Source organism: Centroberyx affinis, unplaced genomic scaffold, assembly GCF_046629955.1.
Source record: "Centroberyx affinis isolate AG114_WGS23_722 - 3 ecotype Tasmania unplaced genomic scaffold, CSIRO-AGI_Caff_v1 ptg001252l_1, whole genome shotgun sequence".
Lineage (NCBI taxonomy): Eukaryota > Metazoa > Chordata > Actinopteri > Beryciformes > Berycidae > Centroberyx > Centroberyx affinis.
This window is the reverse complement of record NW_027279763.1, coordinates 115916-129934: the sequence shown is the minus strand read 5'-3', so window position 1 is coordinate 129934 and position 14019 is coordinate 115916. Positions and strand designations below refer to the sequence as shown.

The window sequence follows — 14019 nt, the reverse complement described above, 5'->3', positions numbered from 1 at the left end:
GATTGTAAGTACTGTGTTTATAATGTTATAAAACATTATAACTGTCTATGCATGATTATAACTATACTTATAATGCATTATGATGGCATTATAATGTGTTATAAGTATGATTATAATGTATTATAGACACTGGCTACATACAAAGTGTTACCAAAAAATAGCACATTTTCTGCTGATGACTCATCCTGCACTTTATTATGTATCGCAACCATCTGTGAAGAGCATTCCTCACTCATTCCTCATTTCATCTCAGCGTACTGAGCAGCACTCTGGAACCAAATCCTCTCCACTTCCTCCTTTCCCAGTTTCCACAGCTGGAGAAGAAGGCCGATGCCCGTCTTGGCCAGGATCATCAGATACTCATTTTCAGGCTGCAGGGACACGGCGCGCCGAGCCGAAACCAGCGCCTGGCAGAAGCGGGACAGCACCAGCAGGTAGAGGGCGTCCTTCTCCGCCTCGTTGAGGGGGATGACGCTCTCCCAGCCCGCCAGGACGGGCCCGCCCGCCTGCGTGGGCTCAGGGTGCTCGAGCATCATGTACATGATGGTGATGGCGAGCTCGTAGATGTAATAGCCGCTGTTCATATCCCCAAAGTCAAGGATACCAGAGATGCTGTGGCCGTTAGTCTTGTTGGGTTGCACCAGCACATTGAGGTCACTGAAGTCGCCATGATTAATGCCTAAGACAGGAGATAAATATTACATGCTTTGCATGTGGGAAAACAAAATAATAACTCATACATTCAATTATATATGCAGTTATATATGCAGTTTCAGCTGATAGTATACAATGAGAATCATGGCAGGGAAATGCGTAATGCTCCCTAAACAACTGACATTGGGTGTAAATGTATAAATGTGAATCAGAGTAATCCTGAAAAAAAGCATACATGAACATGAAAAAACACACAAGAAATTAGAAGGCAGGAAGCAGTATGGCCAGCGCACATTAAACAAACATGTAAACATTGAACAGATGCAGAATAGGCGAACAGAAAAACAAACAATAATGAAAAATAAGAAGAATTCAAAAAGAGTTCACTCTTCCCTGACAAGCTCTTCTCATGTCCAGTCAAAGCTTTTAATTTGAAGAGATGCTCATCATCCACTCCTTGACTTTGGTCTTAAAGGTATGATGAGACTGAACTGCTTTGATTTATTGAGGCAGCTTGTTCCACTCCAAAGCACCTGTATATAAAAGTGTATTTTTACCAGAATTACTCTTGTACCTAAAAACCTCCAAGTTAGAGTCCCTTGCTCTTGTATTATAGTTACGGACATCTCTGATATATACAAAGTAACTTGAAAGGTGCCTTGGGGGCCGCACTGTTGACAAATCTGTATACCATACTGAGTTTAGTTTGAACAACCCTTTTAAGAATGTCAGTGTATCAGATGATAGTAAATGATTTTCTGCACCAAAGCTACCAAGACAAATTCCTGCACATGTATTCTTCCAATAAAGAAAATTAAATTCTTTCTGCTTCTAGTATACCATCTCTGGCATGAATATAATGTAGCTTTTGCCAGAGATGTCGTCTTTCCTGGAGGACAAAAAAAAAAAAAATGAATGTCAGTGTACCAAATAACCAGCAAAACTCAGACAACTTAAAAGTATCCAGGAGAGAATCTGATGAGTAAATATTACACTCACACTTGCGGAAACTGGAGCATTTGGGGGCCACAGAGGTCTTGTATTGCTGTATGACAGACTTCACAGCCTCCTGGACAGGCTCTCCATCCATCAGACAGACGAGTGGCTCCAGGAGGGGAATACTGGACAGACTTGGCATGAACTTCTCTCTCTGCAGCACGCTCAGGTGAGGGTGTTCCAGCTGGGCAAGATAACGACGATGATGATAATGAGAAGAAGAAGAATGAAGAAGAAGGCAGAAGAAGAAAAGTAGAAGAACAAAGGAAGGAAAAGGAAGAAGAGTAAACTTTTTGTAGCACTTTTCAAAGCCAGTACAATCAACAATAAAAATGTCACACATGAATTAAAAATAGGGATAAAAAAAAAAGAATAAAACAGGCAGAGAAAATTGATTATTTAAAGCCTCCCTGTAAAATGTATTTTAAATTTAAAAGATGCCAGTTTTGCCCAAGCAAAGCAAAGGTCCAGTTTCCCAATCAGTGAGCTGAAGTAAGTTAGATCATTCCTGTCCTTTATTTTATAGATCTGAATTAGATTCCAAAATAACAAAAACATGCAAACCAAGGCATAATATGATGTGACATAATAGTACCGTTCGTAAATTCACAACTTAACCTATGAACTCCAATCCTAAGCAATACCAATAGTGATAGATTTAGAAACTGTTTGTTGTTCCTTTGTGTTTTATCGTTTTTCTAATGTGTCGGTTTTGTTGACTGGTCCTGACTGCAACCAAATTTCCCCTTATGGGACAATAAAGCCTTGACTTGATAAAGCCTTGACTTGAATAATGAACACATGAAATGAATTAAATAAACATGGTGAATCATCACTTTAAACTAACACCACTGACTGTAAAACTATGATAATCTTACAGTTTATGATAAGAAACTTTAAAGATTCACATAGTGTAGCGTTTCAACATCCCAAAAGCATTTTTAAATCAGATTTGTTGTTATTATAAAACACTGTGAATGACCTGAGCGTTACCTCTTGTAGGAATTTGTCCATCGTGGCTGCCGTCTTGCCGACTTCATAAAGTAACTGCGGTGAGGCAACAACCTTGGAAATGGTTGTTCCAGGCAGATAAGTCAGCAGCCGCACCAGGTACTTCTGGCAGCCAAACCCACAATCTGCCAAGAGCAAAGAGAGGATTAGTATTACAGCCGTTTCCTGGCTCCAAGTCTGTCCATTATAATAGAGCCTTGCTCAAGGGCACACTACTGATAGCTGTTGGGGGGGGGGGGGGGGGGGGGTACTTCTCCCTCCTTAAATGGGTACCTGCTATGAGGTGATGATGCTCACTGCAAATCATGGGAGTGATTCAAAATTCAAAAGTGCCTTACAAAACTGGTGGATAGTGTAAGAATGTATTATGTTCCTGAACTAAAGCCGCATGTAGAATACAGGATATAGAATCTATATAGTTTACTGATCCTCACTCTGCGATGGAGGCTCTGGGTACGGGAGCTGAACACGCAGCAACCCAGTTCCTCTGTCCAGGCACTGACTCTCTCACACACACCCACACACACACACACACACACACCTAGACTGATATTCATCTTGATGCTTTGGCAATATTGTCTGTGAACTTTCATGCCAGTAAAGCACACTGAATTGAACTGAATTGAATTGAATTGAATCTGACGTAAGAAACTGAATGAGAAACCTGCATTACCATACCATGCATTTCATGACTTTTATGCCGATATGGCATCATGACTGATTTTCAAGGATCCACACAGCAACACAGCAGATTTTCCACTGTTAATAAGTATGGATTTTTCAGTGACAGTTATGTGGAGTTGACCAGTCCAAAACTATCTAAAAGTATTAAATTACAGAGTCAGAGTTAAATTCAGAGTTCAGTTAATGCTGGCAATTTTGTAGTGCATGTGTATGTACTTGCTCTACCAAGTCTGAAAGCCAATGGAAAGGAAGGGAAGTCTGATTTATTTATATTATTGAGAAAAGGAAACTGCCAAGGAGATGGAGATTGACACCTGCCAAAGACTGAACCCAGCGTCTGTAATTTTCTGCCTTAGAAAGGTGATGGAGTGCTTCAGTGATGGGCAACTGGGCAAAGGGCAAAGAGGGCAATGGGCAATGGTAACTGACATATTAGACAACTTTGTTCTGTTTGGCTCACTCCAGAATACTCTGTCACCTGTTTTTAATCGCTTAAATCTACAGCTATAAGTATACAACTTGAGGCAGGAAATGTTTGGTTAGTCAAGTTCCCACCCAAAGACAGGACGCTCATCTTGACAGGTTGTCCGAAACAGGATCCAGCCTGGGATACACAGGAGGGATGTACACACAGGGTCACAGACTGATATCATGTTGATTTATTGTTATTTTAATGTCACACAAGTTGCATATTTTTAGCTTTAAGCTTCCCAAACCCGGCCCCGAGACAAAAGGTGCTTTGAAGACAGCTGCACTGCAACAACACCATGCATGATTTGATTAGCTGGGTGTCAGGGGGGAATGAGTCTCACCACAGTACTCTACTGAAGCTCTACTGATACTGCAGGTAGCACAGTCCAGTTTGAAAAGGCTGTCAGTTGAATTTTAAAGTTCGCTTTTGTTTGAACATTTAATAAAGATGAACAAAACAAAACCTGTGATAATATTTTACTTGGATAGTCCAACGTTGAACAATCAAGTGACAAAAAGTAGATGTTCAACAAGGTGTCATTTGCCTATTTGCTGCATTTCTACTGTAATAATAATAATAATAATAAACATTATTTTTATAGCACCTTTATTAACAAGGTTACAAGGTGCTTTACAATACAATGAGAAGAAAGAATTAAAATAAAAAGACGTTGAATACAGATAATAGATAAAGGAATAAAACAAAGGTAAGAGCATGCAGTATAAGTGTAATCAAATGAAGGAACTAAAACATACATATACTGAACCAGAGAAGCCCTTCACCACATGGAAAGCTTAGTTTAACCCTGACACTAAGATTAACCCTAACCCACACACTACTTGTCACACCAACAGCACAGTGATTTCAAAACACATCTAAAGATTACATTCACATACTGACTTACCGACATGAATTGTTGTGGTTTTGTAATGACGGTGATTCTGGCACTAGAGCTGTTAGTGTTTTCTAAGGCTAATTAATTGCTTTTGCCCTGTGAGATGGCGATAAATCCATATATTCAACAAGGTCTATTACAGGCTCAACTCAGCCTCAATCAAAACATAAGAGATTTATCATGCATAATAGCGTGTGAATGTTCTACAAACACCTACTTCACTTGTATCAACTGAGGATTAAGCCATAGCACGTTTGGACATCAATCAAGGCAACCTGAGTTTCATGTATTTCTGTCAGAGAAAGACTGACTGCAAGCTGCTGTGAGAAACACAGCTACAGCTGAACAATTAATAAAAAAAAAAAATTGAAATCACAATATGAACTTCTGCAATTTCCAAATTGCAAAGGCTGCAATTAATACCTCAAGAGAGAAAGGAGCGTCCAAAATGGATTTCTAAACAAGGTGTTTAGCTGCAGGTAATCTTTGGTCCATGAACCAAGTACAATATTGGTGAAAACCGTTTATCATACTCAAACTCAGTAAATCCTGCACACTGGCACAAAGTTCAAGAAAAACTTGATATGAATGATGATGATGATATGAATCGCAGTTTAAATCGCAGTGGCAATATTCTGTCCAATAATCGCAATTAGATTTTTGTGAATATCTTTAAGCCCTACTTCAAGGCAAAAAATGTTGTAGCCTAAATTTTCTTCAGCTTACTGGAAATGGCAGCAGTCAATGTTCTGATTTCTATATCAATACTTTTGATTTATGGTGCAGCCCGACTACAGTACATCTCTCTCAGATCCAACACATTTGTCTTGTCTCACAATGTGTTAGCTGGCATCATCACAGTTTCTCTTCTGTGGTTGACTGTTGATCAGCAGAGATGGGGACTTGCGTCACATGACTTGGACTCGAGTCAGACTCGACTCAATTTTAATTGCGACTTGACTTGATGAATAAAAAGAAGACTTGAGAAATAACTTGACTTGGGTTCTGGTGACTTGGGACTTGACTTTGACTTATACTTTGATGACTTTAAAGGTTTCTAAAGTCTTGACAAAAGATCTTGTGTTTTTGTAAATGGCTTCGATTGAAAGTTAAGAGATTTGTTCCACCAGACGAGTGAATTTAAATTCTGTTTTCTGAATTTGTATGGAATGATTGAATTTATTGAAGTTGAAACTGATTATAGAAATCAAACTCATGATGCTCTTACCAAGTTTTTATCCTATTAAAACCATATTGCATTGAAAAGTCCTAGATATTTAGTCTTCTTTAAGATATTAAATTGATACTGGACTGATTTGTTCTGACTTGATTTGGTGTTTCTACATTTAGACTTGAGACTTGACTTGAGTCTTGTGCCTCAAGACTTGAGACTGACTTGCTACTCGAGCGAGGCCAACTTGATCAGACCTCTGTTGATCATTTAGATCTAGTTAGGCTCTTTCTCTGTAAAATCCTTAGAGACATGAATGTGATAAGGGGCTATAGCAATAAACAAACTTGAACTTGAACTTGATCCCTCAGGTCTGAACAGTGTGACTGGACTCCTACCTATCTCTTCCAGACTCATCAGCTGTCCCTCGGTGGTGGGCAGGACGGTCTGAGTAGGAAGCCCCCGCTGGTGGAGGAAGGCCATGGCGTGGGTCTGCACCTCCATGAGGGCGAGGTTCTTACTGTCCGCCGCGTTCATGACCTTCAGCACGTACTCGCCGCCCTCGGCCAGCGCCACGTAGAAGTTCTGGTCGTCGTAGCTGGGCAGCGGGCGGATCTGAGACGGCGTCAGCCCGAACAGCCTCTTCACCATCTCAGACACCTGAGGAAGGCTGAGGTTGGGTTTGGAGTGATTCGCTGACATTTACGCTGGATGAAAAGAGCGTGGCAACAGAAAGAGAGGATGTTGCGAGATTAGGGATGGGACGATTTAATGAAATTCAATATATCGCAATACAAAAACTGTGACAATGCATATCGTGGGGCAGAAACATTAATTGACCATCACAATTTCACAAGCTCTCCATCCAAATTATCTTAATGACATTATTAAATTGTTGTTTACATTCTAGCAATCCAATGGCATTGCTAGAAAGACTTGTGGCTCAGAAATGTTTTGATTATGGCTCACTTTGTTACTTGATTTCTTTTTTTTTTTTTATACTTTATTGCAAGACTTTACGTAAATTTACATTTGCTTACATATGATATTGTTCGTACTTGTAGCATCTTACAATATTTATATATTTTATAGTGAAAAAATAAATAAAATAAAATACAATTAAATAAATAATAATAATAATAATAATAATAAAGTAAAAAAAAAAGAAAGGAAAAGAATGAGAAAAGATACATAGGCTAGTATGATGGTGCACATACATATACACACATACACATACAGTATACATATACATGCATACATACTCATATATACATGCACATCTGTACATACCTTTAGATATTAAAATTAAATAAAAAATAATAAAAAAAAACCTCTTCAAACTCTTCAAAGCTGAATCCTTCAATATTGTTTAATTGTGGTCCACATATTTATTCCATTTATTCCACCATTTCCAGTATGCAGTATCCTGTATAGGTATCTGTCTATTTCTAATGTGAGTTCAGATGGTGATATACCTTAAATAATACATTTTGGTTCAAGTGCCTTTTTAATTTGGAAAATTTTCATGATAGAGGTTATAATTAGTTGCCAGAACATTTTTAGTAATGGACAGAAAAAGAACACATCCAAGTGATTTGCATTCTTTTCACCTCAGCTTCTCCAACAGTCTGGTTTAATGGATATTGTAAATTTTGATTGTATTTTTGGCGTGATAAAGAATCTTGTGTATATTTTCCATGAGTACTCCCTCCAATACCTAGAATTTGTTGTTTTATGTATTGCTTTATACGTATTTTCCCAGTCTTCCTCTTTTAACTGTATAAGTTCCACTTTGACTTGATTGTATCTTGTGTTTCAATATTATCTTCTAGTATTTTATATATTTTGGAAAGAGTATTCTTGATGTCCATGTTATATTTTTTTATCATAAATCTTGTTAAGGGGTGCTGCTCTTGGTTGCCTTCTCTTTTTTGAAAATTATTGATATAGTTTACAGTATAAAGTTGTAAATATTTATAAAAATTTGAATGAGCTAAATCAAATCTATTTGATATGGCTTCGAAGGAATTAACATCATTCTTAATTAGTATTTGTGAATATATTTGCAGTCCTTTTGCTGACCAAACTTTTAACACATTATCCATTTTGTTTGGTTTAAATTGAGGGTCCCATGCCATTTCTCTGAGATAAAGTAATTCATTGTGTATTTTATGTTTTTTACAAATTTGTTTCCAGTTATATGGAGTGTTATTAGTCCTTCTGTTTTGCCCTTTCAATTGTGCAATATCTTTCTTATCTATAAAGGGTAATGTCTTTATTGAAAGTGGAGCCAGCTCTTTTTCTATCATGAACCACTTAGCTTTTGTACTGTCATTAGTCCATTTCATTATGATACTATGATACTTATTTGTGTGGCATGAAAATAATTCTGTAAGTCTGGGAGTGCTAATCCACCATGTTCTTTAGATTTCATTAATGTTTTAAGTTTGACCCTTTTCCTTTTATTATTCCAGATAAAATGAGTTATCATTCCATTCCATCTTTTAAAACTTTGTGAGGAAATTGAAATCGGTAGGGCCTGAAAGAGGAAGAGGAATTGTGGGAGGACCACATTTTGGTATCTACTCTACTAAAAATAGAGTCAGGTATTGTTTTCCACCTGGTCAGATCTTGTTTAATTTTTTTCTCTAGATTCTGATAATTAACCTCATAGATTTTGTTTAAATCATTATGAATTCTTATTCCTAAGTATTTTATTGTACTTTGGTTCCACTTAAATCTGAGGTTTCCTTTAGAATCATCTGTCAGTTGTTTACCTATACATATAGACTCACATTTATTTTCATTAATTTTATATCCTGAATGATCACTATATTCTTTTATTGTTTTCATTAGTTCTGGAAGTGAGAGTTCAGGAGAGGTAAGGTACAGAATGACATCGTCCGCATACAGTGCTAGTTTATGACATTCCTGGCCTATAGTTAGCCCCTTTATTTTATCTTGCTGTCTGATCGCTTCAGCAAGCGGTTCCATACACAGGGCAAAAATCAGTGCAGACAAGGGTCCCCTTGTCTGGTCCCCTTATATATATGGAAGCGTCTTGATAGAGTACCGTTAACTCTCACTTGAGCAACTGGGTTTTTATACATTAATTTTAACCATGAAACAAATGTAGGGTGAAAACCAAATGTTTTACTGTTGTGAAAATGTATGGCCACAAGACTCTATCAAAAGCTTTTTCTGCATCAAGTGTCAGCAGAAGTAAATCTTTCCTATTTTTTTGTGAATAGTCGATTATACTTAGAGTGCGTCTTATATTATCTGATAAAAATCTATTAGAAATAAAACCAGACTGATCTCTATCTACTATATCTGGCAAGATGTCTTTAAGCCTATTTGCTATAATAGATGTTAATATTTTTTGATCTGTATTCAGTAACGATATTGGTCTATAAGAGGACCTATCTGTTTTGTCCTTTCCATCTTTATGAATAACTGTAATTACAGATAAGTTCCATGTCGATGCCCAAGTCCCTGATTCTAGGGCAAAGTTATAGGCTTTTTGTAATAGAGGTGTCAACAGTTCTCCGAACTCCTTATAAAATTCATTAGTGTACCCATCATCTCCTGGGGCCTTCTCTTTTTTTAATTTCCTAATTTGTTGTGATATTTCATCTGCTGTTACTGTTTTAATAAGATTAACATTTTGTGATAATGAGACTTGTTTTAACTTAAGTTTTTCAAGGTATATTTCCGTTCTTCTTGTATCTGTATTGTCAGCATCATCCTTATATAAATCCTCACAGTATTTTGCAAACGCTTCCGCAATTTCGCTTGTATCTGTTAGAATTTTAGATGTATCATCCTTTAACTTGGTAACATAAGATTTACTTTTTTGTTTCTTAAGCATGTAGGCTAAAATTTTCATTGAATTTGATCCCCCATCATAATGTTTTTGTTTTGTAAGTATTAATGATTTCTCCACTTCTTCATCTATCTAATTCAGCACGTTTCTGCTTTAGCTGTTTGTTTAATTTCAGATCATGTGATTTTTTATATGTTTGTCTTCCAATACTTTTATTTGTAGTTCAAGTTCTGTCTTAATTTGTTCCCTTTGTCTTTTCTTTACTGATGAATATCTCATTATTTCTCCCCTTAAGACCGCTTTCGCCCCTTCCCATAAAATTATACTGTTAATTTCTTCTGTATCGTTTAAATTCAGATATTCATTAAAAGTTTTTTTGACTGTCTCTTTTAAGCCTCCATCCTGTAAGAGTGAGTTATTCATCCTCCATAAGTATTTCCCTTTCTTTGAGTTTAACTTCACTGTTAGAATAACCATGGCGTGGTCTGATAGTGTCATTGTTCCAATACTAAATTTTTTAATAGTCGTTATATCTTTATTAAACATGAAGAAATAGTCCAATCTATTATACGTAGAGTGTCTATTAGAATAGTATGTGTAATCATTTGTTCTTGGATGAAGTGTTCTCTAAACATCTATCATTCCCAACTCTCTACATGCTCTCCTCAAGATATTTGCATTTTTCTCAGACTTATGTTTAAGTCCTGCTGTTGAATCTAAGTTAGGATTTAAGACAAGATTCAGATCACCTCCAATAATAATTGTTCCTTTTCCTTGTTACTATTAAATCTATAATTTGGTTCATAAATTCAGTGCCCTCATCTGGCGGGTAATAAATATTTATAAGAGTTATTTTGATGTTTTTCATTCTGCCCATCACCAAAACAAACCTTCCTTCCTTGTCCACTATACTATTTGTCTTCTGAAATGGTATATGAGTTTTTATAATAGTAGCTACTCCTCTCCTTGATGAGCTATGTGAGGAGGAGAAAACATGAGCATTTGCAATTCTACCCAACTTCTTATGTTCCTCTTGTGTCAAATGTGTTTCTTGGAGAAACAATATATCTCCTTTTTCTTTTTTCAACTGTTGTAAAATCTTCTTTCTCTTGATACAGTTATTGAGACCATTTACATTTTGATAAATAATATTCAGATCACCCATAACTTTCAAAAGAGTTGTACATAAACAAAATTTAAATATTCAGTTTTACTAAAGTTTAGGCAGGATTGCAAATTTTCCATGCAGTTATTCAGCCCCGAAGAGTTAGAACAAAACGTGTTATAACAAAGAGAAGTAAAACAGTAAACAAACATGTGCAATATAATCATAAACATAAAGTCAACAGTATACTTGGATCCTGATATGCTACCTTAGAACCTGGGTAGCTGAATTTTTTTATCCATGCATATCTCATTGCATGGGTAGTCTGTGTTCTACTTAAGAACACCTGCTCTTTGAAAGAAAAAAAAATAGAAATAAAGAGAAAACTCCTTTAGAAAGCAAACTCCTTTATTCCCGTTCTTATAATCTTCCACTGTCCCTCTAAACTATAATTGGTCCACTACCATCCTAATCTTTATATGAGCATAGGCAAAACTAAAAGGTTTCTACAGAGGTTCTCACTCTTCTCTCTGTTTATTGGATGCAGTTACATAATTTAGAATAAAAAAAAAAAAAACAGGGCCACCAATGATTAAAGTATAGTTTTCTCTGTTTTTTTCTTTCCTTTTCTCCTCTCCCACGTCATTCATCCACTGTGGACAAAGATATCCTATTATTTACATATATATCGTTCATGTTTCAGTCCATTCAAAATAAATGTGTCACTCACTCTACATCCAGACTTTTCTCGATGCCCTGGGGTGGCTCAATGTCCCCTGGGCCTGCATTTACTCCCTCTCCTCTGTCCACGTTGTACAATATTCCATCCATCATCCTTTTGTGGACTTGTTTGATGACTTGATCCGTCGCATGTGATACCCAGTTCTTTTAAGGCCTTAGATGCTGTCTCCGGGTTGTCATACGTTTTTGAAGATCCATCGCCATTGAAGATTTTCAGCTTTGGTTTGTACATGGCTCTCTGTTGTTTCATTCAGAGTCACTTTCTTTGCCCATGCCGTCTGTAGTATTCTTTTCTTCGTATCATAGTTCAAGAAAGTTGCGATGATCGGTCTGGTTTGTTCTGTATTTTCTCTGTAGATACGGTGTGCCCGGAGAATATTAAAATCCCCTGTCATTTCCAGTGCCTCCCTGAAGAATTTACTGAGAAAGCTTGTCATGTCGTTACCCTCTGTTTTCTCTGGGATGTATGAGGATATTATTTTGTCTGGACTTACTTTCAAGGTAGTCCATCTGTGTCTCCATTTCTTTCATCCTGATCATCGGAATATTTGTTGTTATTTCGTAGACACTAGGGGCACTAAGCACCAGACCAAGCACTGGTTGGGTGAATGGCAGGATAAATATTAGGTGTGTCAATGTCAGGTGATGCACCAGGAAGGGAACTGGCTTTTTACCAGAGCAAGAGATAGGCGGCATGATGCATGTATGTTTGCTTTTGAACTGGAAAAATAAATCAACCTAAATGTGGATCTTGCCTGGACAATGGACTTCTTAAATTGCCTGAGTACAGTCCAACTGAAATGGTGCATCAGTGGCCTTTTGTTCTAAGTTTTTATTTTGAAGAAAATCCTTTTGACAAATAGCCACTACAAAATAAATAGATAAAAATATTCTCAGATTTGGGTCCAAGAGACAAAATCTCATCAAATCGGGGCCCTAATGTGGACTAAACTAGGGGTCCTTGATATGAAAAGGTTGAGAATCACTGGTCTATATCAATCGCTGCGCTAAAGTCAAGTAATACAGTTCCAACCATCTTGGACCATATCAGATAACCATTTGTCGATCATCTCTGTCAGTGCTGTGCACGTAGAGTGATCTGCCTTATAGGCATGCTGAAAATCAGAGTTGAATTCATTAAAGTGAAAAATACAAATTACAAAACAATAACCACACTTCCCGCGCCCCCCGAGCCTCGCTCCGTATTCTTTGTATACTAGTTAACCGGGAAAGTTTATTCTCCACTAGTGATAAGGTCCACACTCCAGGACACAGGGCACTATAACGTTTCACACTCGGTTTTGTGGACACTCCACTTCACACGTGCAAGTATATAAGCAAACAGGTGAGACATTCCTATAAGTTCTCGGGCTCACAGTATAAGCTACACGCGTCTTTCGGGGAGCTGCGTAGTGTGGGCATGAGCAAACAACAAACAAACATCAAGAATGTCTTAGTCCGCCCTTACAGGACGACCTCCCAATTCTTTTCGTCCTAGAGTCCTGCAAGACTCGGGCGGACTAATATAAAAAAAACACAATAGGCTACAGCAAAACAAACAAATCGCGGTCAGCAAGAGCAGTGATATGACCCTCCTGCAATCACTGCTGCGTCGGCATGGACTCTCCCACAAACGGGTCTACTTCCGACCAGCTGAAAGCACACTAACATACTGCAATATCGCACCCCATCGGACAAACACTCATCCTCGAGGACGAGACAAACTCCTCTCCGTCCTCCAACCCGGAAGAGAGCAACAAAACAAAAGACACACCTACCCTGCTATATCCAGCTCCCTATCAGCAATCAAGGCAGTTGGATACGGCAAGCCACAGGTACCACCAGCTACAATACAATGTGATGAAACAAAGTTATGGGCAATATGCTGATTTCGGCTAATATGTATCCGGTCCTTCACTGCCTGCACCGATGCAGCGGACAGAGAGCAAATGACAAAATAAGACGTCCGGTGGGATTTTTCAAAATAAAACTCGTATTAATGTACATACTATGTGCAAAGTTTTTTGGAATAATAGCTACGAAAGTGAAAAGAAAGACTATTTTTCATGTCATTTTCATGGCATGGCAATATCATATCGATGTATGGCTGTATAGCAATGAGAGCAAGGTGATATGAGCCTGTGTCAAGTCAGCAGGAATGGAACAAATGTCACTTACAGTTATACATTTCAACTTAAAATCCTAATTGATAAACCTGTTGCAAAATTATTTGAGTAATAGCCTACAAAGAACAGCAGTGAAAATAAAGGTTATATATAAGTATGAATCCGTTATAAAATATCACTGTTTTTGGTAAACGTCTTTTTCACCGCGCACAGCGCACATTGATAGACATTATGACCAGTGTCAAGTCAGCGGCTGTTCCGCTGAGCGCTAGCCAGAAAGAGGACAATACTTCCGGTATGATTTTTCAGAATAAAAGCGCAATTTATATAATTTATCA

The 14019-nt window shown here is 37.5% G+C and overlaps 1 protein-coding gene across 2 annotated transcripts; it reads right to left on the bottom strand.

Annotated features, from left to right (window-relative positions):
• Nucleotides 1-220: 220 nt before the first annotated feature.
• LOC139648733 (hydroxylysine kinase-like) lies at nucleotides 221-13468 on the bottom strand. 2 transcript variants are annotated; one of them, XM_071524949.1, is made up of 5 exons: nucleotides 13334-13468; nucleotides 6282-6590; nucleotides 2644-2786; nucleotides 1654-1834; nucleotides 221-679 (listed from the first exon to the last, which is right to left on the bottom strand). In XM_071524949.1, the coding sequence occupies exons 2-5, from the start codon at nucleotides 6583-6585 to the stop codon at nucleotides 240-242; spliced, it is 1068 nt and encodes a 355-aa protein (XP_071381050.1). In that variant the 5' UTR covers nucleotides 6586-6590; nucleotides 13334-13468; the 3' UTR covers nucleotides 221-239. The 2 variants fall into 2 exon arrangements, with proteins under 2 accessions (XP_071381050.1, XP_071381051.1); XM_071524950.1 differs by lacking the exon at nucleotides 13334-13468 and adding an exon at nucleotides 12050-12410.
• Between the last annotated feature and the right edge of the window lie 551 nt (nucleotides 13469-14019).

Excerpts from the sequence above, each read along its gene's own strand:
- LOC139648733 (XM_071524949.1), bottom strand. The coding sequence starts at position 6,585 with ATGTCAGCGAATCACTCCAAACCCAACCTCAGCCTTCCTCAGGTGTCT. Across the intron at positions 2,787-6,281 it reads GATGAGTCTGGAAGAGATAG|ATTGTGGGTTTGGCTGCCAG; the intron begins GTAGGAGTCCAG and ends TGCTCTTGGCAG. Across the intron at positions 1,835-2,643 it reads TGGACAAATTCCTACAAGAG|CTGGAACACCCTCACCTGAG; the intron begins GTAACGCTCAGG and ends TATCTTGCCCAG.